This window comes from Fundulus heteroclitus, chromosome 17 (assembly GCF_011125445.2).
Source record: "Fundulus heteroclitus isolate FHET01 chromosome 17, MU-UCD_Fhet_4.1, whole genome shotgun sequence".
Lineage (NCBI taxonomy): Eukaryota > Metazoa > Chordata > Actinopteri > Cyprinodontiformes > Fundulidae > Fundulus > Fundulus heteroclitus.
In genome coordinates, this window is record NC_046377.1 from 15,010,416 (window position 1) to 15,036,684 (window position 26,269).

At 40.3% G+C, this 26,269-nt stretch overlaps 1 protein-coding gene across 1 annotated transcript in view; it reads left to right on the forward strand.

Annotated features, from left to right (window-relative positions):
* Positions 1 to 26,269, forward strand: part of snd1 (staphylococcal nuclease and tudor domain containing 1) — a 229,366-nt gene that overhangs the window by 183,510 nt on the left and 19,587 nt on the right. Inside the window, exons 19-21 of the mRNA XM_012869710.3 lie at positions 17,871 to 17,994; positions 19,870 to 19,939; positions 22,867 to 22,980. Coding sequence (XP_012725164.2) covers positions 17,871 to 17,994; positions 19,870 to 19,939; positions 22,867 to 22,980 — 308 coding nt within the window. The remainder of the gene's footprint in view (positions 1 to 17,870; positions 17,995 to 19,869; positions 19,940 to 22,866; positions 22,981 to 26,269) is intronic.

Below are 26,269 nucleotides of genomic sequence, written 5' to 3' on the forward strand. Positions count from 1 at the left end.
GGAAGCTCCGGTTTGTTCTGACCGCACCGACGGACCAGCCGATCCACCTCTGCCTGCATGCAGTCTCATCATTGTCCTGGATCAGATAAACGACAGTAATGTTACCCTCCAACTTCAGGAGGTTCACTGACTGTTCTGCTGAGGTGCATTTGTATACAGGAAGAAGTGGCGTGTGAAGAGGAAACTCCACTTGAGGGCATCCGTGCTGATAGTTATTGTGCGGGAGAAGATGCTCCCAAGCCTCACCTGCTGCTGCCGGTTAGTCAGGAAGCTGGTGGTCCACTGACATGTTGAGGCCTGCAGTGGGAGCTGGGTGAACTTCTGGTGGAGAATATCTGGGTCGATGGCGTTGAAGACCCCAAACAGGATACTGGCGTATGTCCCTGGTTGGTAGAGGTGGCGCAGGGTGAAGTGTAGTCTGAATGTGAAATTTGCTGCCAGCCTGAGGAAAAACTCTTTGGATCGATAAAAACAGCATAGAAAGGACTGCCTGAAGCTTAGGAGTTGCTCTCTGGTTAAAGTGACTTTGGTTCTTTTGTGTTTTTCAACATGGCTGCTATACTGCAAAGCATGAGTGAGCGTAGTCCTGAGGAGGCCATGAAAACATCTTCGACCATCTTTTTTTCCATTTCTCTCACCAACATAATTAATCCATTTACCTTCGTTTAAAATCATTTTATCTTAAACAGCTCTCAACAGATATAATAAACCTTTAGCTTGCGGTTCTGTCTTTCATTCCCAAACCTTCAAATCTTCAGGTGCACTGAAGTATGTAGAAATACACCATTATTCCTTTCCCCTTGCCATGAGCTATAGATTCAAATAAACTTCCCACCGCCTCTGGCTATAAGACTGCTGCCTCAGTCAGATGGGAATGATGTTCTGATTTTCTTTTAGGCTTTTATGGTTGATGAGAATCATGTGTTACAGTGAAGCGGCAGAAATCGACATTACATGACCAAGCCTGAAGCCTAGGTTAATGCCACTAGCAGTTTTTTGTACCCAGTAGGAAGAATTAATGCTATATATATATATATATATATATATAGTATATATATATATATATATATATATATATATATATATATATATATATATATATATATATATATATATATACATATAGATTTATATTATATATATATATATATATATATATATATATATATATATATATACATATATATTTATACATATATATTTATATATATATATATATATATATATATATATATATTTATATTTGTCCTTCAGGTTCTTTATATCTCTGAGACATTAAGAAGGGGCAGTATGCCTGGTGTGTACAACTTTTCCCTCCAAGTGCTTCATGTAAAATTGTACACAAACAGCATTTTTTTATATTGCTGCTCTCAGTGTATTTTGACAGGAGAGCTATGAGTTATTCAATCTTTTCTCATAAAAAGCCTTTATTTTAGATGATCCAGCAGTGCTGGTGCCTTTTTTATATATTTATTTTTTTCATATAATTGGCTTGTGTTCTTCCAACAAGCAGCTTATGTGGTAGTTTTAAAAAAAAAAAAAAAAAAATGTTGTTCTCAGCAGGGGAGTAAAACCTGACCGGTCCTCAGCCCCTCTGCTTCCCTCTCCTGTCGGGTTGTTTGCCCTCTCCTCCACCTCCTCTCCTGCCTTGGTTGCTTTCATTTCTGCAGGTGCACACTCTGAGCTTCATTAAGTCGTCTGGGCTTCTTGAGCTGAACATCAAAGTGTTAGAGGCTGTAAAATCACATAAGTTGAGTGCTTCGAAATATCATTACATTCCCCAGCCTAACCCCTCAACATTTCCCAGCAAACACGTTTATTCACACAGATCCACTGTGAAGCAGAGTACGTTAGCGATTACAGCAGATGACATTTTACCATCTTATATGAATATACACGAGTGGTTTCCACATTTATGCCCCTGTTAATGATCTAAAGAATTTGAAATTGTTGCCGTCATTTGAGTCGGATATGAGAATCCCCAACGGTGTGTAAAATATTTTGCTCATATCAATTAACCTGGAGCTAGTCATTTTTTCCTAAGGAAGACACCATTAAATCTTAATTTAAAGCAAGAGCTCACATTCAGAAGTATTATAGTCTGTTGTACTGCAACTTTGATGCTTGATATTGGCCTGCGATGCTCAAGAGAGTAGCTTTAGCTGCTTACTGAGACTTTGCATTCATGAATTATTTGCATTAATATGCTGATACAATGCTATACAATGCTTCCTTCCCATACCTATGAATAAACTACACCTTATCATTAACCATAATTAATCAGTTAATTACTCTGAAGTATTTTTTTCTGAAATTCTACATATAAATGAGCAGAACAATACTTTTTAATTCAGTTTTATGACGTTTCATAAAGAGTTCAAATTCTGCTAGATCTGACAGATTCTAACCACTGATCAAACCAAAAAGAGCTAAGGGATCTACTTCTGTTATATTTTATTGGAGTTCCCTAAGCCCATTTCTTTAGAACATATTTGGCTTTTATTATAATAAAATAAAATTAACATGAATCATCGATTATCGAAACGGGTACAAAATGTGCAATTTGACGCATGGTTGGTGGCATGCGGCTTATTTCTGTATCTTTCTATAGTCCAGTTTGTAGGAGTGGTGGCCTAAAGGTTGGGAAGCTGGGCGTTTGTGTTTTGGAGAGGCAGCAAAGGTTGCAGGTTCGAAACTCACACTGCTCCCTGAGGGACGGGTCAAACTCGGAGACAAATTTCCCCTCTGTGGTACTATAAAGGGAAATACTCATTTATTTAGTCGAGTTTGGGGGAAAAAAAACAGTGAACGTACAAAAAAGGCAATGTACCATTTAGAATTTTGTAACAAGCCTCTGACTCTAATTTCCGTAATGCTTTGACCTGCCAACCCCAAGCATGATCAAAACGGCATTCCCTGTGGATCCCATAGAGATTATAGATCCAGAAAAGTTGCTAGCTTTTCCAAATCTAGCAAGTTCTGTGGCAAAGGTTCAAAAAGAGCTTTCCTTCATTATGCCTTCTTGTTATCTGCTGAAAGACTTGCTCTCTCCCTGGTCTTCTGAATGTCTTAAGAAATAGTTTGGTCTTGAATCCATACCAAAGCAGCACAGCTCAGTTATGGTGAGTTTACTGATCACAAAAAGGGATTAGCTTTTAAGTTTCTGACTGGCTATTTGATGGTCTCCCAACTAAACCCTTTCCCAATGCATCCCAGTCAAACACAGGCTTTGTAAACCATAGATTAGTTTACCCAGTGTGCTTCGCAATAGCTAAGTTTGGAAAAGAAAAAAAAACCTTTATGAATAATAACCTTGTGTAAGGAAGCAAAGAAAATACTTCCAATGCTTTGTGTGTGACATAAACATGACAAGTGTCTGTCACTTTATACTTATTTAGTCATTTAAACTCTTTATAGTTGATATAAAATAGATAAAACGTACCTGTTTACATGTAACATTTTTGTAAAGCAGCTTTCCAGTTGGAGTAAAAAAAAAAAAAACCCTTTTTCCTCTTAAATTACAGTTGTTTCAATTTTGCCCAAATGAATAAAAATGTTAGAGAAAGGGATGAAATCTTCCAGGAATCGGCAAATTCACAGAAAAGATGTGCATTTGGTAGATCTAAAACATATCGCTTCACAGGAAGAGAAATAACAATAAAATGTCCCCCTGTGAGAATTGATCTGAGGAGCAAATAAGGGTAAACAAGGGAGTGCAAATAAAACGATCAAATCTCATTCAGATGTTTAGCTGAATAACGCATCTGGGCCTGTGCAGTATGCAAGTAATAATATTATTACAGCAGGATAAGATGTTTAAACCACAGAAACATTGTCAGTTGGCACTACAGTTGTTAAAGTAGAACAGAGAAGATGAGGAAGGAGAAAAGGGAACATTGTCATTAATATTTAGAGGCAGTTTCCAAACCATTAACCCTGAGGGAGTTGTGTCTATGTAATAGACTTGGGTGTATTTATTTATTTATTGTAGTCTGTAGAAATGAGTGGCTGCTCAAAAACCTTCACAGCTTTCTAGATTTTAAAGTTCATGCCGAGGTCTCTAAAACGGTCTTTTTCTGAGCTGTTCGAATGCAGCCGGGAATGCAGCTTGTATCATTCTCTCTCCAGGGTCCTGTATCAGCTCCATGTTTGACCCTTTTTCCCATTTTAATTACTTGCATTTAATTACTGTTTCCCCTCTATTTCACATATGAATATATTTACACAAGTCTGATAACTGATTACGTCCACATTAGGAAAGGATTTTCCCTGTTACTGTGAAGATTTAGGAATTTTGATCTCTAATCCAGGGTTTATTTTAGGATTTTATCTGGTGAAGGAGTTATTTACCCATCTTTGTCTCTTCCACTACAACCCTGCTTTAACTCAGCTCACTCCTTTCCTTTAATACCTTTTGTTTCCTATCCCCCTGTTTTCCTATTCTGTGTTGTTTCCTCTCTGGAGGCTATGCAATTACTGTCAGAAGGGAGCCGGCACAGATCTGTGCAACCTTGGACACTCTTAAGACAAAAGGCCACTCCAGACACACGAACAGAGACGACTCTAAGCTATGCAGAGTCAATGGTATATTACTCTGCTGGAGTACCAAGCTTGTTAAAAACCAGCCAAATACAGGCTTCTTTGGCTAAACTGGGATTTCAGCAACTAGAATATTGTGGTTGTTTTTAATACACTACAGGATATACAGGAGTTTTAGCTTTCCTAATCATGAGATTTTTGTAAGAATGTTTTAGATAGTACATAACCAGAACACACAAATCAACCTCAAACAACCACACGTCCTCCTGGGATGATATAAACTCCTCCATCTATTGTCTCTAAGAGGCTGCAGGTCCAGGAGGGGAAACCGAGACGTCTCTCTCCTGAGCGGCGTTCCCCCAGCAAACAGAGCAGCTGCTCTAACCCCAGGCTCCTCCCGGTTAACGGATGTTATCCCCAAGGCTGAGCTAAGGCTCCCAATGGAGGAAGCTCCTTTCAACTGCTTTTATTCACGATTTCATTCTATATTTTAGAACCCTAGGTAAGTGTTGGTATGTAGACTGATAAACCAATAAACTCGTTTCACAACAAACCAGCACAGTCGTTTCTCCGCTGAGATCAGGGTCCGCCCTGGGCTTTTTTATGAAATGCCTGAACCACTTCAGACGGCTGATTTTAATGCAGAGGAGCAGCCTCTTCTAAGCAAGATCTTTGGTCATCATTCATATCTCATCACCATAGGGTCCAATTTTTCTCTCCAGCTCCAGGTTGCTGCTACGGTCATCTTTAATAATAAAATGGACCAAAAGATGCTTTAACTCCTCTGCTTGAAGCAGAGACATATTTCTGACCTGCAGGAAGCGGTCCAGTTAACAAAAATGGCCTCAGACCTGGAGGAAGTGTTTTTCATCCTGGTCACTTTGCACTGGGCTGTGAACCCTCTATGAACATAATTATGGATTTCTGTAAGACCTTCATTGTTTTCTAAATAATGAAGACGCTCCTTCCTTGTCCTTGATGCACGTCTCATCTTTTTTCATCAGTTCTAAAACCGAATGATTTATTTCTATATTTACTATACGGGGATCTCAACTCACATTAGTGGACTAATGTTGAGTGGAAAAATTATCTTCACATTAGACATGAACTGATGTCTGCCGTAAGCAGCACCTGTTGCTGCTTACGGCAGGTCATCAGGCTGTAAAGAAGACAACTGATCTGTTTTCCTTGTTTTCATGAAAGACTAATTTAGCTGTTTGGAAATGTTTCTGGTAAAACTGTCATGCCGTGGCAGTCAAGTCAAGTTTATTTGTGTATCACATTTCAGCAGCAAGGCGGTTCAAAGTGCTTACATGAAGCCGGAAACCAACTTTAAACAGAGGTTTCAACTTTCAACACAGCAATAGGTTTGATTCCTGCTAAGTTTCGCCCCAATTCACACCTCCATGCATGTGACCACAACATTCCTCCTGTGAGCCAGGCAAACGATGAGCCTAATGACTCTCCATTGTTGAGACCACTTCCAGGTGAATCTACATGCGAATCTAAGCTCTAACGAGGCCTCGTCAGCAGCTCCATAGAGCTTGGAACTACTCAAGACATTTTGCTTGCTAGCTTCATGGATGGGAAGCGAAACGTCTTCAGCTTCAGAACAGAATCCAGTTGTTTTAGTTTTTTTTAACCTTTTTTTGGATTGATTATGACCTGGATGACTGAGAATCTTCACCAACATATCTTAGGGTAAAAGAAAGTTAGATTTTTGTTAAAAAATATGTGATGGCAAATGGTTTATTAAATTTTACATGGTCCTATAAATAGTCTCCACTAAGTAAGGGTGATGGCAGGCTGTCGAGCTCCACAGCTCGATATTAGATTGTACGAGATTACAGAGACTGGGCTGCAAAGTTGGTTGCCATGGAAATTACAGATAAACTGACTCTGAAGGCAAAGTGTCTGACATACTGAGACTGGACAGAATCACTGTTATGGGTGATATGTGTCAGCAAGGACGTCTGCATTACAGATCTTCTCCACCAATGGAACGCTGATATCATACTGGAAACGCCCTGAATGGGTGGATACATGTTTGGTATTTAATGTAACTAACGAGATTCCCAGGGAATTGTTATGAGAACATAGTTCTGTCTGTAAACATTCCTCTGCCTTTAAGATTAAATATGGGAAAATATAGTTACCGTTTGAAGAGTCTTTTTTATTACTACAGAAGTCTACAATGCAAACACCAGATTATCAGATAAAAGAACCAGGGGAGGCCGAGAACAGGCAGATCATTCCAACAAGATGGTGCAATTTCCTTTTTATAAAAGAAATTGTTTTTTAGGGAGTATTTTGAATAAAAAAAGATCTCAATCATATTTCGGAGTCTGGCTCATGAGCAAAATGAGCACTGAAGTTGAGGTGACTAAAACTGGCTCGTTGAGACTGGCTTCTAAAATGGAGTCTGTCCAGCAGAGTTGAGGGATGGTAATATGTCATTAAAATTACGAGCTCTCTGAGTGATGGCTGAGCGCTGACATGCAGTGTGTCCTTTTCAGATTCATCCTACTCATCACTTCTCGCTTCGGAAGTCCAATGCGGTTACAGCCAAATCCTTAGCTTTGGGTTACAGAATTGGGACTTTGACTTATATCTGTCGATTTTAGACATCTCATTGATGATCTTAATCAGTTGTGCTCCTCTAGGAATTATATTTGCAGACCGCTTTCCTTTAAGCTGCTCGCTCTTTTCGCTCACCCCATAACACGCCCTACCCCGCGTGGTTGTCACCTCCACGGTCCTGAATTGCTCGGCCTGACCCTGACCAGCAAACACAGACATTTTCTGCTCGCACCAAGCCTCAGCTGCAGTGCGGCTGGCTGAACATGCTGTCTAGAGCTTGTTCCCTGGCACCAGTACAGACTCGTAATGAGTGGAGTCGTTCCCCTTCCAACCAGGTGCCACTCCGTCCACATTATTCACACTTCTACCTTTTACACACAGCAGCTGTTCTTCACCTAATGATGCTGGACCCAGCCGCCGATAGAGAAGCATGGCCAGAAAGTGGTTCTCTATCTAGTCGCCTGAAAAATAGCGCTCTTTGAAGCTTTAATATGTTGACATGAATACTCTGTTTGGTCGGGCCTTGACGTTATTGATGCCGCTTGTCCCTTCTTATTCATGGTGTTGATTTAACTATGATTGCTTTAAAATTAGTACTGCATTTTCTGTTGATAAAGATGAGTTGCCCTCTAATTGGATGCCATGTCAAGGCTGCTAAGTGATTATTACTTTGTAGCAGAAAGCTTATTAAAAAGAGATGGATGCACAGTTAGAAAAGGTTCTTATAAGGCTGCATAAATGTCAACCGTGTTTCTTATTTTGGAGAAATTAGTGGAAATTACTTTGGTCGACATTTTTCTGTGTTGCATTGGGCACCAAGCCAAGGGTGGAGATCATTCCTACTTGTGTGTTATAAGCCTATGAGAAAGGTTTTGTCTTTTTTTTTTGCAAATCATAAGAGTTTAATAGTCTAATTACAACAATACAATAAAGGAACTAATTGTACAGTGGGAAAATGAACTCGTCTTGCTGCCTAAAGACAAAAGGAGTGACAGAAAACCCTAAATGTGACTATTGTTGTAACGATTATGGTGAACAGTTTAATGGTCCCATCAAATTAAAGGAGAATTGTTTTTAATTGCTATGCTGTCATCCTAGGCTTGTATTTAATTATATTAATGCTAAAGCTGCAAAACCACATCAATTTAAATTTTACATTAAATGTAATTAGAATTTATGCCATGAAAATAAGTCCATCGCTCTCCGTTCCAGTGCCTTTGTCGGTTCTGCGTTAAAGTCGACTTCTCCCTGTAGACAAATGACAGCCCCTGACATTCCTCACGAATGGACACTGTTTGGTAGAAGGCCCAGCAGAGACCTTCCACAGCGGCTGCTGGTCATCCTTTATACTGCCATCATTCAGTCTGTCCTGTGCTCTTTCATCATTGTGTGGTTCCACAAAAACAGGACAGGTCCAAACTACAGCTAATAATTAGGTCTGCAGAGAGGCTCGTTGGGGCAGGCATTCACTCCATCCAGGACTTGTACGGGTCTAGGGTCAGGAAAAAGGCTGCCAACATCTCCGCAGACCCCGCACATCCTGCACACATGTGTTTAGACGTTTACCCTCAGGTCGACACTGTAGAGCGCTCTGGGTTAGGGTAATAAAATCAGCCGCCACAGAGACCGTTTCTTTTCCCAGGCTGTCAATCTGATGAACATTTAATACCATGCTTATTTGCCGCAATGCAACCAGGACTTCTTATTTTGTAGAAACATGTACGTATACAAATTTACAAAAATGTTTTTTTTGCTTTGCTATATATTAAAATGTCTTCACTGGAAGCAATATTGAACTGAAGTCAAATCCCTTGTTTGTGTGCATAAACGTGGCGATTAAAGCTGCTTCTGATGCTTGCTGTTAAGTTGTGTATTTAACTTTACGTGGGTCCCACTTCATCTTATTTTTACACTAAATGTAGCAGCCAGGCAGGTACAGTCCATCTGGAAGATTTTCACAGCACTTTTTTTTTTACACATTATGTTAGTCTTATTCCAAAATGGTCTAAATAGCTCTATTTCCCTGATAAAAATGAAAAATTACACACAAATTGCCAAAATGACAAAAAATTAAAACCTTTATTCACTTGTAGGAGCTCCTTTGTCAACAATCACAGGCTCAAGTCTTTCTTAGTTTAATGTGACAAGCTAGCCACGCCTATTTTTAGACATTTTTGCCCCACTCTTCTTTTCCAGACCCCTCAGGTTGGATGGAGAGTGTTTCAGAGTGGCTTCCGTTTTTCCTTCTACCATATAGGCCTATAGAACGAGTGCGTAGAAACAGTCCTTTTGTAAAGTTCCCCTCTCTCTCAAGAGCAACAGTTGCTCTGACAGGCATGTTTAATCACGACTGATAGGAAAATTGTGCTTCATTCACACTGCAAGTTTCTGTGTGTTTGTGTAGTCTGCCCTTGGGTGGATTTCTCATTATCCCTTCTGCAAAACTGTCTGCCTGTCTACTGTGATAAAGAAATCCTCCGCAGAACCAGTCTGGACCTTTTAAAACGGAGAACAAGCTGCTTATTGGGCTACATTCAGGCTGCGGCGTCCTGTGATGGTTCAGAGTTATGTTGGATATTCCCACAGAATGTCCCACCTATCTAGATGTATTAACATTTGTGACCTTCTCAGCTGGGAGAGAGCTCGTGCTTCTGCCGTCTACACTCCAGTGTGGGCTCTCTCTCCTTGCAAGTTTAAATAAAACTCCAGGCGGCTTGGCTGGACATCACTGTGTTTATTTCTCATGGGGCCCTTGATTCCACAGATAGTCCGGCCAGCCAGCATAAAGAAGAGCGCTAATGACTTGTTCTCCACAGTATTTTGCACACTTCCTCAGACGGATACAAGCCTGTCTTTAAGACAGTTTGTTGAACTTTATGGCTCTGCTCTGATATGCACAATCAACCTCATAACTGTAGATGGAAGAGTGTCTGCCGCTCTAAGTAACGCCCAGTCAACTCTTTGCTGTCCAGGTGGAAACAGGACGCACCTAAGTTTTGAGTGTCAAAACTTGACACTTTTTAACTTGATTACAGGGTTGCTTGTATAAATTATTAAAAAAAAAAATTGGGATAAAGCTGTGATAAATCAAAATGTGGAAAAGAACAAAGATCTAAATACTTTCCGGGTGCAATGTGAGCGAAGGCTTTAGTTGGCCTGACATCCGGCGCTGTTTCACTCTACCAGCTTTTTGTTACTGCAGAAGATGTGATGATTAGAGGTCAGACTCTACCTGGGTGATCTCTCCTCTCACAAGGCATATATTATTAAATCAGATACGCAAGTTAGCTTCTAAAAGGTCAACTCGCTTGTCTGTTTCAGCTGGGATGCTTTTGATTTCAGGTGGAAAATAAGCATCCCCCCCCCGTTGGTATTCTTTACAACCCCAGCAAGCTCGATTCACACTAATGTCAGCATTTGGAACCATTACCAGAATGGGAATGACTGAGTGGCATTTTTCACAGTAGTGTGCCTCTTTTTTTAGGGCCAAAGAGGATTCTTTTCAAAATTGGCCAAATGTGTGCACATTTGAACTAATTTGGACAATACCGATCTATCCCATCTGTATTTTTGGACCCGTGACAATTAAACCAGGCCATTAGCTTCAGCCGGTTAGCCTTTACAGGTGGCTGAAAGAGAAACGGGAACGACGGGTACAAAACAGACTTTCTTTGTTTACATTTTTCAGTGAAGGCTTTTCCAATTACAGAAACAGTAATTTGCTGTAAGAGACTCCAGACTCTTGGCAAGAAAAGAATGGAGGAGGGTAATTGGTGGTAGTGGGGGGTTTCACATGAGGTGCTAATCCATATCCCTCTCTACAGGGAGGGAAGCTCTGTCTGTTGAGCATTATGATCATTTGTATTTTTATGGTGACATAAAGTGACAATTCATAAAACATCAGTCAGTCAGCAGAGAAGGTGGACTTTCTCCTCAACACGCGACAGGACCGAAACAGTGTTTGGGCCTGGTTTCTTCAGCAGGGACAGAGTTAGAGTTGATGGGAGGATGGATGGAGCAAATAAAAAAGCTGTCCGAATTTGCAAAACACTTGAGACTGGGGCGGAGGTTCATCTTCAGTCCTGAAGATACACCCACATCTGCAAAGCCATGGTTTAGAAAACAAGGCCTATAATATGGCCCGTTTAAAGTCCAGACCTGAGTTCAAATGAGAATCAGCTTGGATAATAGCTTTTCAGACGCTCTCTATTCAATCTGAATGAGCTTGAACTATTTTGCCAAAAGGAATGGAGGGGGAAGGGGGACGGTCTTTAGACCTTGCCCAAAGGTACTACAGCTGCAACTGCAGTAATGTGGTTCTGACATTGGGGGTTAAAAACAAATGCAAGCTATGCGTTTCCATATTTATTTGTGAAAAAAGTTTAAAAAAGTTGGGCTTGTACTTCTACATCCTAACTGTGCCTGACTTTGTGTCAGGACATCATAAAATACCAGTAGAAAACATTTAATTTTGTTTTTTAACGTGACAAAAGTGCGTTCTTGATTTGTTTCCTGCTCCCCTCAACCTCCTACTTCCCATGACAAGTGTCCTTTTGTTCGACAGACAGCAATTAGGCTCCTAATTACTTTGTTTTATATGTTGGAATTTGGAAATGTGACTGCTTTTACAAGCAACCGCTGTTCTCTCGGCCTCAGCCTGTGCCTCTGTCATACTGTGATTATTTATCCTTCTGTGTTTTAATGGCTTTTGTAAACAGCTTAATAGAATTCACTAGAGCCTTGGGATGTCGGCTGAAAGGGCACTCGATCCACTGTTTTCATTGGCTTTTTGTCTTCCCACCCCTTTGTCTCCGCTTCCACGCCGCGTGGCACAAGATAATCGAATATGATCATAACCAACCTGTAAAACCGTCACCACCGCGCTCCTCCCTGTGTTCCTCTCTCCCTCTCCTGCATTCGCTGTTATTTTGTTCTTTTAAAGCCTAATCGCTCCTTCAGTTTGTGTTAAGCATTCAAAATGTAATTATATATGATTTACAAACAGCTGCAGCCATTATCACGTATAAACAAATTACAGAATGGGGGGGTGCAGAAGGATAAAGAGATGAGGATAAAAGAATTTGGCTAGCATCAGGCCCAGTCATTGGTTTGGCTGCTTTTTGGATCATCGCTTTGGCTCTTGCCTCAATACAAAATGAGCGCTCATGCTTGACACGTTTTACCCCTTCTGCAAGCAGATATTTGGTTGTCCTTCTGCCAGCATTGAATAGGAATCTGCGTCAGTAACAGTGTGTTGGAGCTGCACTTCTTCTTGCATAATAAAGGTTAATTCCAGACTGTTGTTTAACGCTGTGCTCACCTACAGCATGTAAAGTTTGATGTTTTTTTTCCCCACGTTATTGCCAGTTAGATTTGTGCTTTTAGTTGGGTCCTTTCTAAAAGGCACAGTTTAACTTTTTATTTTTATGATGTGCATTTTCACATCAGGGTTACTTTTACCCAAAGAACCCAAACTTAAACTTTAACTAATGCTAATACGTTTAAAAAATGCAAGCTATATAATATTAAAAATGGATATGTATTTGAAAGGTAAAATAAAAGCTCATGATTAAACCATTTCTTGTTTGGCAGTCACCTTTGTCATCTCTTATGACGTTGAGGTAAAATTCACATCATTCTGGGGCGTTGAAAAACTAACCCAGTTGTGAGCATTTATGCGTATGAAGCCAGAAAGGCTCCAGGTCAGTTTGACTCGTCTTAAATTTCTATCCCCATCTCCTATCCAGCAGTTCCTGACCCACTTCCATTTTATACCCCTGTTCTTAAGCATTACATAGCACTATCTTTATCTTGGCAGTATTTTCATTTTAATAACTTACAGAGAAAAAAAATCTAATTTTCATATAATTGTATCCACTATTTGTTTTTGAAAGATTTTATTCAGCATCCTATTTCCACTAATTGTGATTGAAGTTCAGTTTGGGCCATTCGACTTAGGAAATGTATCAGTCATAAAAGTAATGAAATTTCGGTTTAGTGGATGATTTTTTTTTGCTGTAAAACTGTTGGAAAGCCTGTTTATTGTTAAGTTGTGTTGCATTTATAATTAAATGTGTTTAGTTTTTACATGTAGCTGGGTTTGTCAGTTACACCCATTAAAAAAAGTTCTATCAGCTCCAGACACCACCTACTTCTATTGAATCATGTTTTGTGCTTATACTAAATGATTATACTTTCAAGAACCAGACCCAGTAATTTAACGAGATATTCATTTAATAAACAAGGGCCACATTCGTGCACTGGAGAACCGTACTCAACCACAACAGCCTGGTATCTCCTCTCTATGCTGGTCAACAGCTTGGCTGCACACTGCTGTGGATTATTCCACCAGCATTTGTTCCAAGCCAATGTGGTTGTGTTGTTCACTCAGGCACAACCAGTGTGTCCAAGCTGAACCTTTACCCCAAGTGTTCAATGGGGTAAAGGAGTCTCCATTCCCAAATTGTGGCAGTGTAGTCGCTGATAAACCCCCAAAGTGGGGTCAAGCTTTGTCATATTGGTGGTTAGAGCTTTGTCCTAAAACTGGATATACAGGATTACTGCTGGCTGCAGAAATAATCTCAATATCTCTCTACATTGAGATTCCCTCCAAGGATGACAATCCTTGTTTGCAGTGAGAAAACCCCCGCTCTACATCACACCGTTTCCACCAAAAGATGGTTGGCAATGACGGAGAGGATTTGACAAGTTTTTTGTGTGTGAAACTCATATACTAAAGTCTACTGCTCAACACACAAATGCATTAACCTTAGAAATGTTGAGGGGGAATAAACGGCATATTCAGCGGTACACGATGTACTGGCAAGAAGCACTAACTATATAACCCCTAATCATATGTCAGTCAGAACAATAAGTTTTGTCAGAAAACACGACTTTGGTATATTGTGATGCAAAATATAACCAGGTATGAGACATTTTAACTGCCACAACTTGATAACGAATGCCTTTAGTCTGTTAGGATGAGAGCAATAACAGACACTAAGTTTATCAAACAACACTGCCACTGTCTGACCTAATCTTTCGCTGCTTTTAAAATGTTGTATGATCTTCTATTAATATGACGTGTTTACTTGCATGTTCCCACATGGTTTAATTAGAGCTGCTTTCTTCACAAAGCCTGGTTCTTTGTCTGCGAAGCGCTTTGTAGACATCAATAATACCTGCCCCGATGGGGTCAGTTGTGTGACTCAGTTCTTCCACATCATGTTGCCATGACAGTGATTGCACTGTGGTTGTGTAACGCAAACGTTACTTGTCTACAAGTTCAAGCTGAAATCACTTTTATAAACATTTATTTTATTCATTTTCTGTGGTGGGGGCTATATCTAGCTGGAGAAGGTGGGTTACACGCCTCATTGGGGGAGAACAGAGAGGCTGAACCAAGGACATCCTTTCTGCAAAGAAACAACATTAACCGCCCAGTGCAGCACTTATATTAGATACTATTATTGCTAAAATATCCTTCTGCATGTTATTGACTGTGACTTTCTAAAGGACTGTAAACTTTTCCGAATCCAGCCTGTGACGAACAAGTCAAAAGCTGAAAAGGATGAAACTTGGCAGCTTTTGTTGCAGCTTGCTTGCCTTCCTGTTAGCTGCTGAAGGTCTCAATCTCATAGCTTGAATTAACTTCTGGTATGCTTGGATGGGTGATAGAAAGCACTGCCGACCAGCCAGTCATAGACACAGCCCTGTTACTGCAAAGTTACCATTAATAGAGGTTCCAAATGTGATTTTATTTTCTTATTTTACTGTCTCTTTGGAGTTGTAGTGTCTGCAATGTCTAGGCACAGACCAGTTGGTGATGTTGAGGTATACCAAGGTTTTAAAGAGCTATGGTTTCATAATCCCTAAACTTCTCTGTTGTACTGTTCCTCCAGTTTAATGTCCTTTTTAATGAAATCCCAGAGAATGTGTCTGAAGTAGCAGAACTTCCTATGGCAGTAGGGAGCATAGATTAATGCAGAACCGCCACTCTCCCAGCTGTTGTCACACACACTGTTCATCTGTTGTGTGAATGAAGGCTGTTTGGAAATTTGGGCTGAAACATTTTGGAAAATAATCTAATTGCAATCTTTAATCTTTAATATTGCGATTTAATGCAATTTTTTCAGTTTAATTTATCATGTCTTTTTAAACATATAGAAACAACAAATCATCGCTGTGCAGATCAGGTGCTAAAAGACCTACTGCATCTCAACTCGGAGCAGAAATGATTGTGTTCTGCCTACGATATATTTCAACCAAAATTGCAATTTGATTTTGAGTTTTCTCTGCATTAACCACAAGCAACAAAAATGGAATCTAGATAAAGATGTTTGTAAACAAGGACCATTTAAAACAAGAACTTTTAATGTTTTTATTAATCAGAATATTATTCAAGAGAACAGCTTTTAATTGATTTGGACATCAATCCTTGTTGAGCATTAAGTGCAATGTGCAACCAACAAGCAAGTCTATGTATTAAACTGATTGACCAGTATTTAATGCTATGGTGAGATTCCTGAAAGTTTCTGGTGAAACAGTATAATTATAGAAACTCTAACACAAGCAATACAATTTGATTATCTCACTGTTACAACTGTCTTCCCTTCCATGTGGAGGCAAACCCACTTTAAACATATTACTGACACCTAAAGGACGCGTCTGATTGACTAATTGTTACATTGTCAAAAATTGTAGACCTCTGCGATTTTTAAATTGCGATTATATTGCAAATGCGATTAATTGTACAGCCCTATTGGAAATATTTCTAGTTTGTGGAAAAGTATGGACGCTGATGTTGTGGAAACTAAAGAACTGCCATCCATCTCTACTGTAATCCCACAAAATCACCAGCTAGTATTGGCTTTTTGCATTGTTCTCTAATAAGTACGTTTTACTCAAATATTTTACACAATCGTGAAGTAGACTTGAAAATAACTGTTCAGTCTAGTTTTTAATGTATGAAAACCTCCTTCAGGAGATGATGTAAATATTTTTGTTTTAAATTTCTGCCAATCCCATTAAACTATAGCATTGTTATATTGCGAGAATCTCACACCGATATCACCTGCTATGCTCAGTTGTTGGATCACTTTTAAGGAGCAGCATCAGGGTGGTTTTTATTTCTTGTTGCATTCATCAGCTACCGGCATAACGGTGGCTGTGCACGGAGATATTTGGACACCCCTGCTCTCATTATCCAAAATCAAACTGAGCCCCCGGCTTTCTCTTCCACCTTTCCTTCTCACTAAATCCTTTTGCATGCCCCCCCCCCCCCCCCCCTTCCTCCAAGTTTGACATGCAAATGAATGTCTCTTGAGCTATTGGTTGGCAGCTGTCTGCCTGTCTCAGCATAGATAACTGTGGGAAAACAGCATCATTATTCATATTTTCTTGTCCTCCACCAGCATAAATAATATTAGGTGCTAATGACGACCAGGAGCGCTTGTACAGAAATAGAATGGTGTCTGCCTGCGAGCTGTTTGTTTGGTTGTAACATGCATCATCAGCAGAACCTCACTGGCTGCGTTTATTTAATGTTTCTGCAAAACGCTCCTCGCTGTTAACATTTAGGGTATTAAAGGGGGAAAAAAGGATCCTTTAATTTTAATGCCTAAAGTGAACCGATCATATAAACAGAACATTAATCCTCCTTGGGTTTACTGTCATCCGAATGTCTGAATGAAGATGATCAGTCGCACTTTAAATTAACCTTCTTCCCTGCAGACCCCCCTCCAGGTGGTTGATTTGTGAAAACGGCCTCTAAAAATATCTCCTCGGAAATTCCTATTGGCCGCTTTACTAAACTAGCGGCCGTAATTGCTTACATACACTTCATACAGCTCCGCAGCCCGAGTAAGCACCCTCTAAAACACACAAACATGCGGTACGTATCGCACCGCCGGCTGAAAAGCAGCTCTCTCAAAGATGCACGCACTTGGTGTTCACAATCAGCTTCCCAATTTGGACTGATGGTTGCAAATCAGGCAGCCACTTACCGCAGTCATTGGTTCCCCATGAAGCAGCGACTCACTATCTGATTCCTCTGTCTCCCAGCGTATCGACAGTCACATTCTTACCTTGAATCCACCATAATAGGTCTGCGGCACATGATATAATGGCTTGATAGGCCATAGAGGCCCACTGGGAGAGCTAGCTTAACTCAAAGCTCTACTTCACCATCAGGGTCAACCCAGAGTAAGCTGCGTAGCGTTAATGGGCTTAGCAGACACAAAAGCGACTAAGCGTTTCTTTTAGTAATTTTGGTCTCGGTGAGTAAAGGTGATAAGATTGCTTTTGATCTGCTTCCTGTTGCTTTGTGTCGTCAGAGCTGAATTATTTATTTATGAGCAAAAAATCGCCCATCTCTATTCTTACGCAGCTGCTTTCTGCAATGGAGCAATTCAGTTTCATTTTCATGTTTGAAGCAAAATGATATAACATAGGGAAACGTAATTGTCACTCATTTGCAAATAACAGGCTAAATGATATAAATCTATTAATCAAATTGATTTAAACTTGATCTTTGGAGAGCTGTGTTGAAATAGTTTCCTGTAAAAATTGCATTTAACAGGTAAAATTAATACGTTCATTTATTCTGATGGAGAAATTTGGCAATAAAGGAGAAACATATATGCATCAATGTGAAAACTGATTAGATTTTAAGTTAAGCAGTGTTTTACCTAAAAAAATAAAATAATAATGATTAGATGAAACTCAACTGGACTCTGAATTGTTCCCATCAGGAGCCCAGCTGGAGAGTCTGATGGAAACCATGCGAGCAGAGATCGCTGCCCATCCACCTGTTGAAGGATCCTATTCGGCACGGAGAGGGGACTACTGCCTAGCCAAGTTCGCCGACGGTGAATGGTATGTGTGCGTTTCTGCCTTCAAAAAACTTTCCTCAACATCTCTCAACTCAACATCATAAAGAACTCTACTCTAAATTCTGATTTAAAACCCGAAAGTTATTTAACAGCTTTACCCAGGGGTAAACAAACCTCTACTTTCTGAATATACAGAAAATTAAAGTGGGCAGGTTAGATTGTCTTTATTGGTAATTTGCACAGTTAACGCATTTAGCATTGCAGAATATGTGCTCCTTGTAGAGCAAGTAGTCTTACTTTAAATGTGATACTTTAAACATGTTGCAGACAGATAAATGACCTTATCAAGAGTGTAAAACGGCGACTTTGTAGGAGTCACTGCATGCTTCATACCTAATCAGGCCATTGCAGATTCTAGTTTCTTTTTAAATACATTCTTTCATCTACAGTCATGTCAAAATAGTAAGAATATTCAGCTCTTTATGAATAAATGGTCTTGTTTTATATCTTTAAATAATTTCATCTGGTGTCTGAGCAACTTTATTTTCAGCGCCATTCCCTGCAGTCACCTACGGTGTTTTGATTAGCTCTTAAGAGGCAGGAGCGTCTTCTACGCAGTAGCAGACAAAAATCCTCTCTTCGAGTCTCTTCACTGGGTGTTTAAAGTTCACAGATGGTCATGGGGGACAGATAGAAGTCACTGTGATCGAGGGAGGGAGGGAGAGGGAGGATGTCAAGAAGGCGAGGGTGGGGGGAGGGGAGAAAGATCATGAAACTAATTAAAAACCAAATGTTCATCCAACACAGGTGTTGTCCTCCATCTTCCTGTCCTGGTTTTAGGGCAAAACACAAGTTAATCTACTTCATATGTCACCGGTACAAGTCAGGGGACATTTTAAACAGGAGACCTGGAGTCTTTATCTCTATGTTGAAAATAAATGTCTGTCATTAAAACCGCAGGAAAAAATGTCTTGATTTGTGTCTTTCTGGCAGCCCTGTATTATTCAGCAAGCTAATTATGTTTGCATTGTTCTCTCTTTGTGTCGGAGTACTCTGTGGTTCATTCACCATCGAGACTTGTTTCTTTGGGGGAGTAATTAAAAATTGGGGCCCCATGCAAGTCCTGTCAGAAACCCAAAACAGAGGAGTATAAAACCTCTGTTCATCAGTCACTTCCATTTTCTCAAACTCCTCCTTATTCTCGCAGTTTTTGTTCATTATTTTCTCTTCGCCCACGTAAACCTAATTATTTGGCCTTTTTCTGCTCTCCTTGCTTTGCAGCCAATTTGTCTTCAGTGCGCTAATTTATTTCTTATATTCAAGAATCAGAGCGATGGCCAGGTGAGGTGATGCTGTGCATATAATGTGAGGAAAATGTGTTCTTACTGCAGCTTCTTTATGACTTGAGTGTTACTCAGGCAGTTGGTTTTGCCATTTAATCTGTCACCGACTGATTTTCTTGTACTTTTTTATTTATTTTTCATGGAAATTGAGCTCTCCAGATGTGCTAGAAAATAAAGGATTACAATGAGAAACCTGCAGGGTCTCGATGATTAGCACTAATGCACTAACGTCATTTTCTACAAGGCAAAAAAACTGGTTTAAATTTCTGCCTTTTATTGCAAAGAGGCCTCCGTGCAATTTTCACCACCCGCCCATGTCCTGATAGATCCCCTCTGCCCCCCCACCACCAACCCTCACACCCCCAGCCTGTTCATCCTATCGCGCTGCTCTACCCCGATCACAACAGACAGATCCTCCAACACCTTCTCCCCAGGGAAATAAGCACAGAATCATTTACTCATCTCCTTTTCCTCTTGTGCCCTCTGTCTTCATCTCTCTTTCCCTACGCTCTATTCTCTCCCCCCTCCTCTTCTCTCCATCCTTTTTCCCCCCAATTATTCTTCTGCTGCTGCAGGTACAGAGCCAGAGTGGAGAAAGTTGAGTCACCGGCAAAGGTTCACGTCTTTTACATCGACTATGGCAACGTGAGTAACTTTGTGGCAATAAAGCTGATTGTTTGTGTGGAGGAAAAGTGTTCTCATTAAAGCAAAGGGCTGATCTTTAGAGTTGGAAAACATGAATGTAAGAAATAGTTGTTTTTTTTCTAATCTTTTTAGAGATTTTTCTGTTCCAAGTTTTCATTTTCATGTTCAAAGAAGTGTCTGTGCCCTTTTAGCTGAAGTTTATGAGAGAAACAAAATGCCAGCATGTTCTTTTTTTTTTTTTGTGCTATTGTTTATTATTGAAGCCAAACAAGTTTAGAACAGGATTTTCTTTCTGTCTGGAAAAGTGTGGACTGAAATTAATTTTCATCAGGTCATTTATAAATCAAACATAAAATTTAAATTGACACCCCAAAACACGTCAAAACTTGAATTTTAATTGATTTGTATTCAAATGCTTTAAAAGCTCCTCAACTGCTACTTTTGGACCTCTTGAGCCTCAAGCTCAGAGTTTCACCAATCAGAGTATCAGAATCTGCTAAAGTTCATGGATATGCTGATGACAAAAAAGTCACTTTTGAAAAGGGACAATATAAAGAATGAGATTCAGCATCATCATTATGACTAAATTTAACAGGGATATTGCAGTTGCACATTTTCCTGGTATTTAGAAGACCTAGCCTGGTTTATGTCACACAATGCATTAAAACAAAAGGATCACAGAAACCGTTTTTGAGCAGAAGCATTCAACGGCACTAAGTTTCTTTAGTTTTGTGCAAATTGGGGTATATCCTTTGTACTGAAATGTCTAAGAAAATGCAGAATTTTGGTTTTGGAAAATTAGTGAGTTTCGAATATGCAAATTTCCTCCAAAAAGGAAATAGCAGTGCCTGCCTCTCCCCAGATATTGCTTTTACCAGTTTTACTCAGTGATGACGAAGGCTGTGTAGTTGCCTCTGCCCACGTGCGTGCACATGCTTGCATCATCACCAAGTGGCTCATGCAGCCAACCCCCACCCTGCGGGACTTTTCCCATGATGCAGTGGAGCGGCACAGTGTGCGACTGACCTCAGAGCAGGGGGACAGACCGTGGTTTGGCTGGCAGATGCAATGCATCCTGGCATGTTGCTAAAAGTGTTATTCTCTGAGGCTGACCTGGCGCACACACACACACACACACACACACACACACACAAAAGACGAGCTGATATCTGCAGCGCCTCATTTGTAGTAGTTTTGTGTCATTTCAGGTTGAGTCAGACCGGCCTTGATTTCGTGCCCTTGTGTCACGAGCTATTAGCTTACAATATTGCCACCTCTCTCAGGTGTAGGCCACTACCTGAATTATTATGCGATCATTAGCAAACACAGCGGAGCACTTTTGTCATTTCGAGTTAAAAGCGTACATTCAAAGTGCCATCAAAGTCTAATACCATGTAGATAAATCTCAACATTGTATCGTTATGAATCTCAGAGACATTTTCTGTCTAGACTGGTCAGTTCAATGAACACATTAACCTAAGATATGAAAGGGTCATTAAATTACTTGAGTTCTCACGGCTGTATTTATCTGACTGTCCACCTCACTGAAGCCGATATGGATCAGTACTGACATGGGTTTTATGCCATCAACATAAACATTATTCCCATTTGGTTTATATACAGGCTTTTCCTGGCCTTTTTTATTTCAGTGTTTAAAAGACAATAGAGAACATGATAAAGATTATAAAATTACCCTTATCCATGCATCAAATAATGTCCCTAAACTTGAAACAAAGTTCACTAGGGAGCATGTTTTTGTTGTTCCTTTTAGGAGCCAAAACTGGTTGACGTTTTGAGTTTGGATGCGTTTAATACCCTGGGAAAAACATTTTTTTCAGTATTTTACTTGCTGATGGCTGGTCAGAATCAATAAAAGGAACATTGACAGATTAGCCCATTGATTTTTGAATTCCATACACATAATCCTACCATAGGCAAACAAAACAGGACAATGTTTTGCTGCAAATGTCTGAATAAATTTGCTTCGTTACATCAGTGTCTTGCCAGGGCTGGTAAACAAGATCCGAGTCTCCCTGCATCAACAAATTCAGACTCACTCCTAGTTTATTAATAATAATGTTCTACTTTAAATAAACTATATTCTTGCTTTTTTTCAGCCCATGCATTTAAAGTATTTTACATCCTAGGCTACTAACTTACTAAAGATGAAGATGAAGCTCCAAATGGAACTTTTTCCTCCTTTGCGGGTGTATCCACAGCTGTAAAATTATTATAAGGTTTATTAAAGAGTGTGACGATTTGTCAACAGGAAACGAACACCTCGTGTTTTTACTAGTCTATATTGGTCATGTAGAATTGACTTAGAAATATTAGAAGTGAAAATTAAGCTTTTGCAGCCAGAAAAGAGAAAGCTTAGTTTATAACTGCATTCTAATATTTAGATTTTAGAAAAAAAACTCTTGTAAGGCCAATAGGTTCACACAATTAAAATGCCCCCCCCCCCCCCCCCCCCCCCCCCCCCCCCCCCCCCCCCCCCCGCCCCCCATGTATACAGATAACTGTCATACTGAATCATTGGAGACTTCTGGTGCCAGGAGAATTGAAGGCAGATGCTAACTTTACTGTTGTTAGCAGCAATAGTGATTAGCACAGTTAGCCCGATTCACTTCTCCTATTTCTTACAGGTTAGGGTTTGACTTTCTCTTCCAAAATACTGCCAAACAAATTTAAAGTGGTTTTAAATTGGCCAACAGGTCTTTTCTTTTTATAGAGAAACCAAGACCCTCTTTTTTCCAGGGCTCAGAATAAAATCACGCTGTCAGTAACTGGATAGCGATTCCTGAGCGAGTCTTTAGTGTTACAGGAAACATTGTAGTATTTTAATATGACAACATGCCATTAACACCCAGATATACATGTATGAAAACTGCTTGGGTTTCAAATGTCCTTTCTGTGTCCTTCCTCAGAGAGAAGTTGTGTCAAGCACCCGCCTGGCTGCCATGCCTCCTGCCTTCAGCACCAGGACCCTGCCAGCACAGGCCACAGAGTACACCTTCGCCTTCATCCAGGTCCCGCAGGACGTAAGTGCACAGACTAGCAGACATGTTTTGCAGCCACAAGCTCCAAAATTAACCGAGATATCTGCTTCCTCAGTGTCATTTTCTGCCAACTTTTGAAAGTTTGACTTTCCCTGGCAAGACATGAAAAGTGTTTGAGTTTCACAAATCACACAGGGTGATAAGTCTGGAGCCGATAGACAAGGCTGAGTTTCCATTTCAGGCGGTCTTGCAAAAAGGATGCTTGCTCACACATAATAGATGTAACGGACGCAAAGAGAGCAATAGTTTTAATGTTTGCAGGATTTTTTTTTTTTTAATTTACCAATTTGATAACATTCTTTTCAATTATTTAGCAGTCTGAGCTCTTATTTCCTGTGCAGAGATATCGTCTACTTCATATGGTGGAGTAGTGCATGGCTGAGCACCTTTCTCTGTTTTCTGCAGCAATAATCGTGTTTACTCAACCTTCGGCGACCACAGGAGAGCGTGTGCATGTGTCGGGGTCGGCTCATTGGCAGCATCTTGAGCTGCCTGCATACAAATCAAACAGATCTGGTTTACTTTAGCTATAGGCCTTGTTGGTGCCGTGTTTGATTGCTTTTAGCAGATTTCTGTTTCACATAGGCAGCATCCCGGGATTAATTGAGCCGCAGGATGTTTGCTCGGCCGCCTATTGAGTTTAGGTCTGCGTTTGATAAATGCAACCTGTTTGGGTTTTTAGTGGGGCATGAATTAATAAGTGACTAGATTTGAAAATACATTTTCTTTCTTTCTTAAAATAATAAATGAAAAGCTGGCAGCCTGACGTCTGTGCTGTCACCTCTCATGAGTTAGTAATGAAGTCGCCCATCTGTTGGTGCCACCCGTGGGACACAGGGTTCACCTCCATGTTCCAAGCTCTAATACACACTGAACAAAAAACCTGTTGCACACATTTCATTCTGACGCATCTTCTGCTCGCTCTCCTTTTTCGTCACGCCGCATCTCAACTTTCCGTTTTTGTCTCAGATTTTCTGTTCTTGTGGTTGCTGTCTGACACACTGACAGGATGGTGCCCCGCTGGTACAGAACCGTCACTGGAAAGGTTGCTACCTTTCTCCTACACCCTGCCACCTGATGCCCCTGCACAAGACATCTGTCTTCACAAGTCATAATTGGCATCTTAGTCACTCTCTGAAAAGTTCCTTTCTAAAACTGAAAATCTGCCATTTGGATGAAATCCTACTGCTTGCATCCCTGTTGTTTTTCATCAGATATTCTGTAAAGTGACAGCACCTTCAAAAAATGTCAGCGCGGTGGCGAACTCCTACTGTTCTTCTGTTTTAAAGGGACGTCTTTGTTGTACTTTTTACCTGAGAATGTGTCCTGGTGACTCTTATCAAAGTGGGAGGCATCAAGAATGTCACGTCCGTGACACCTCACTGCAGCAACTACAGCTTTAGGTGCAAAAATATCCCTTTTACTGTCAGACTGTTCACATCCCTCCACTAATGTTTCTTCTAATGCCTTTTTGAGCTAATTGGAGATTAAATTCTTACCAAGATTGTCGGCAAAAAAAAGAGTATAGTTAAAAGAAAAGGCAGCCCATTAATTTATAAGCTGCTTTCACTTATACTGCATTGCCATTTATCATTTTCCCATCACAGTCATGGCAAAATCTGCTGGCAGCAAGAAATTACTTTTCTAAGCTAAAATTGCAACGTAAAGTTCGACAAACGCATCTGAAAAACATCCCCACATCTTTTTAATGGTTCTTATGAAGCAGGTAAAAGCTTGTGAAGGTAATTTCTGTTAGTTTCCAGGCACATCCAACAGACGTTTGATGCTAAAACTTGATTTTGAAAAGTGGAGATGAAAAGCAATGCTGAGTATTTGACCTAAAGCTGAACTATAAATGGTTTTGTGATCGATTCAGAAGCATTTATCTGAATCAGGGTTCCTATAAACTGTAGGGGTGTTTTCAGATTACTATATGTAAAAAGGATTATAGGAACAGTGTTTCCAAATATTTTTGTCAGTCTATTTTGCCGCACCCGTCCATGCGTACGTGTTCACGAACATCGCCACCCTCATCAAAGCGCTCTGATCTCACACACTGAGAACAGAGAAGATGAAGACACTGAAAGGCTCTTATCAATTTTCTATTGTCTTTTCACAAGCATTGTTCCATTCTTCATCTGCAGTCGTCTCGCTCTTGCCCCGAGCTTCCCCGCAGCGACTGTGACAAGTTGACCTGGGGGGAGACAAGGGGACAAAAAAAGGCCCTCCTAGTTTTGTTCCTCGAACAAGCCTCCCTGCCCACACTTGCTCGCGCACACATACACCAGACGCACAGATGCCCAAGGGTGGCTAGCTGGAAGGGGGTTACCATGGAGACGAGACCAGGGCGAGAAAGAAGGGTAGCAAGGAGATAGATGGTGTAGGAGAGAGATGGTTAGTGGCCAGGAGCTGATTTATTTATTTTTCTAAATCAGCTTCTTACTTTTTGAAGGTGCCGACTCCCTTTTGGTGTCATTTTTTTACCCTGACTGCTGAAGGACAGGGTGTCAAGATTTTGTTGCAGCCGTCTCACTACAGTCTTCTCCGTGTGTTCAGTTAAATGGTGGATTTTAAGAGTTGAAAAGGTTAGGAAAGGAGAGGGTGGGGCAATGGAGGAAAAACGAAGATGGGAGCAGCGTTGGAAGATGTCCTGTCGATGAAGAAACTGAGAGTTGGGATTTAATGTACACCTAATCACATGTGATTTTTTTTTTTCCTTATTTAATTTAAATATGTTGGCATCCCAGTGTTTCCAGGCAATCTGGCAAATTATAGTTTAATGTCACTATGTTCTGGAAAAGGAAAAACATTTGTATTTACAGACTCTCTACGCCCTGATCTGTCCATCTGATTTCCATCCATCATTACACAGCTCTTGTATCTCTTTTTTCCATATATCCATTTATTCCTTGTTTTTGTCCATCCAACCAATCATCTTTCTATACAGTACATCATAAAAGTGATTATCCCCCTTATATCTTTACATGGTACAACACTGAGGATATGCCATCTAGATGATATTTAATGTTGTCAATGCACAACTTTATATCTGCTGTCAACTCAAATTAACTCAACACACAACCACAAATGTCTTAAACCACTAGCAACAAAAGGGAGTACATCCCTAAGTGAAAATGTCCAAATCGTGCCCATAGTGTCAATATTTTGTGCAACCACTGTAATTTTCTAGCACTGCCTTAAATCTCTTGAGCATGGGGTTCATTAGAACTTCACGGTTTGCCACTGGACTCCTCTCCATGACATCCTGATT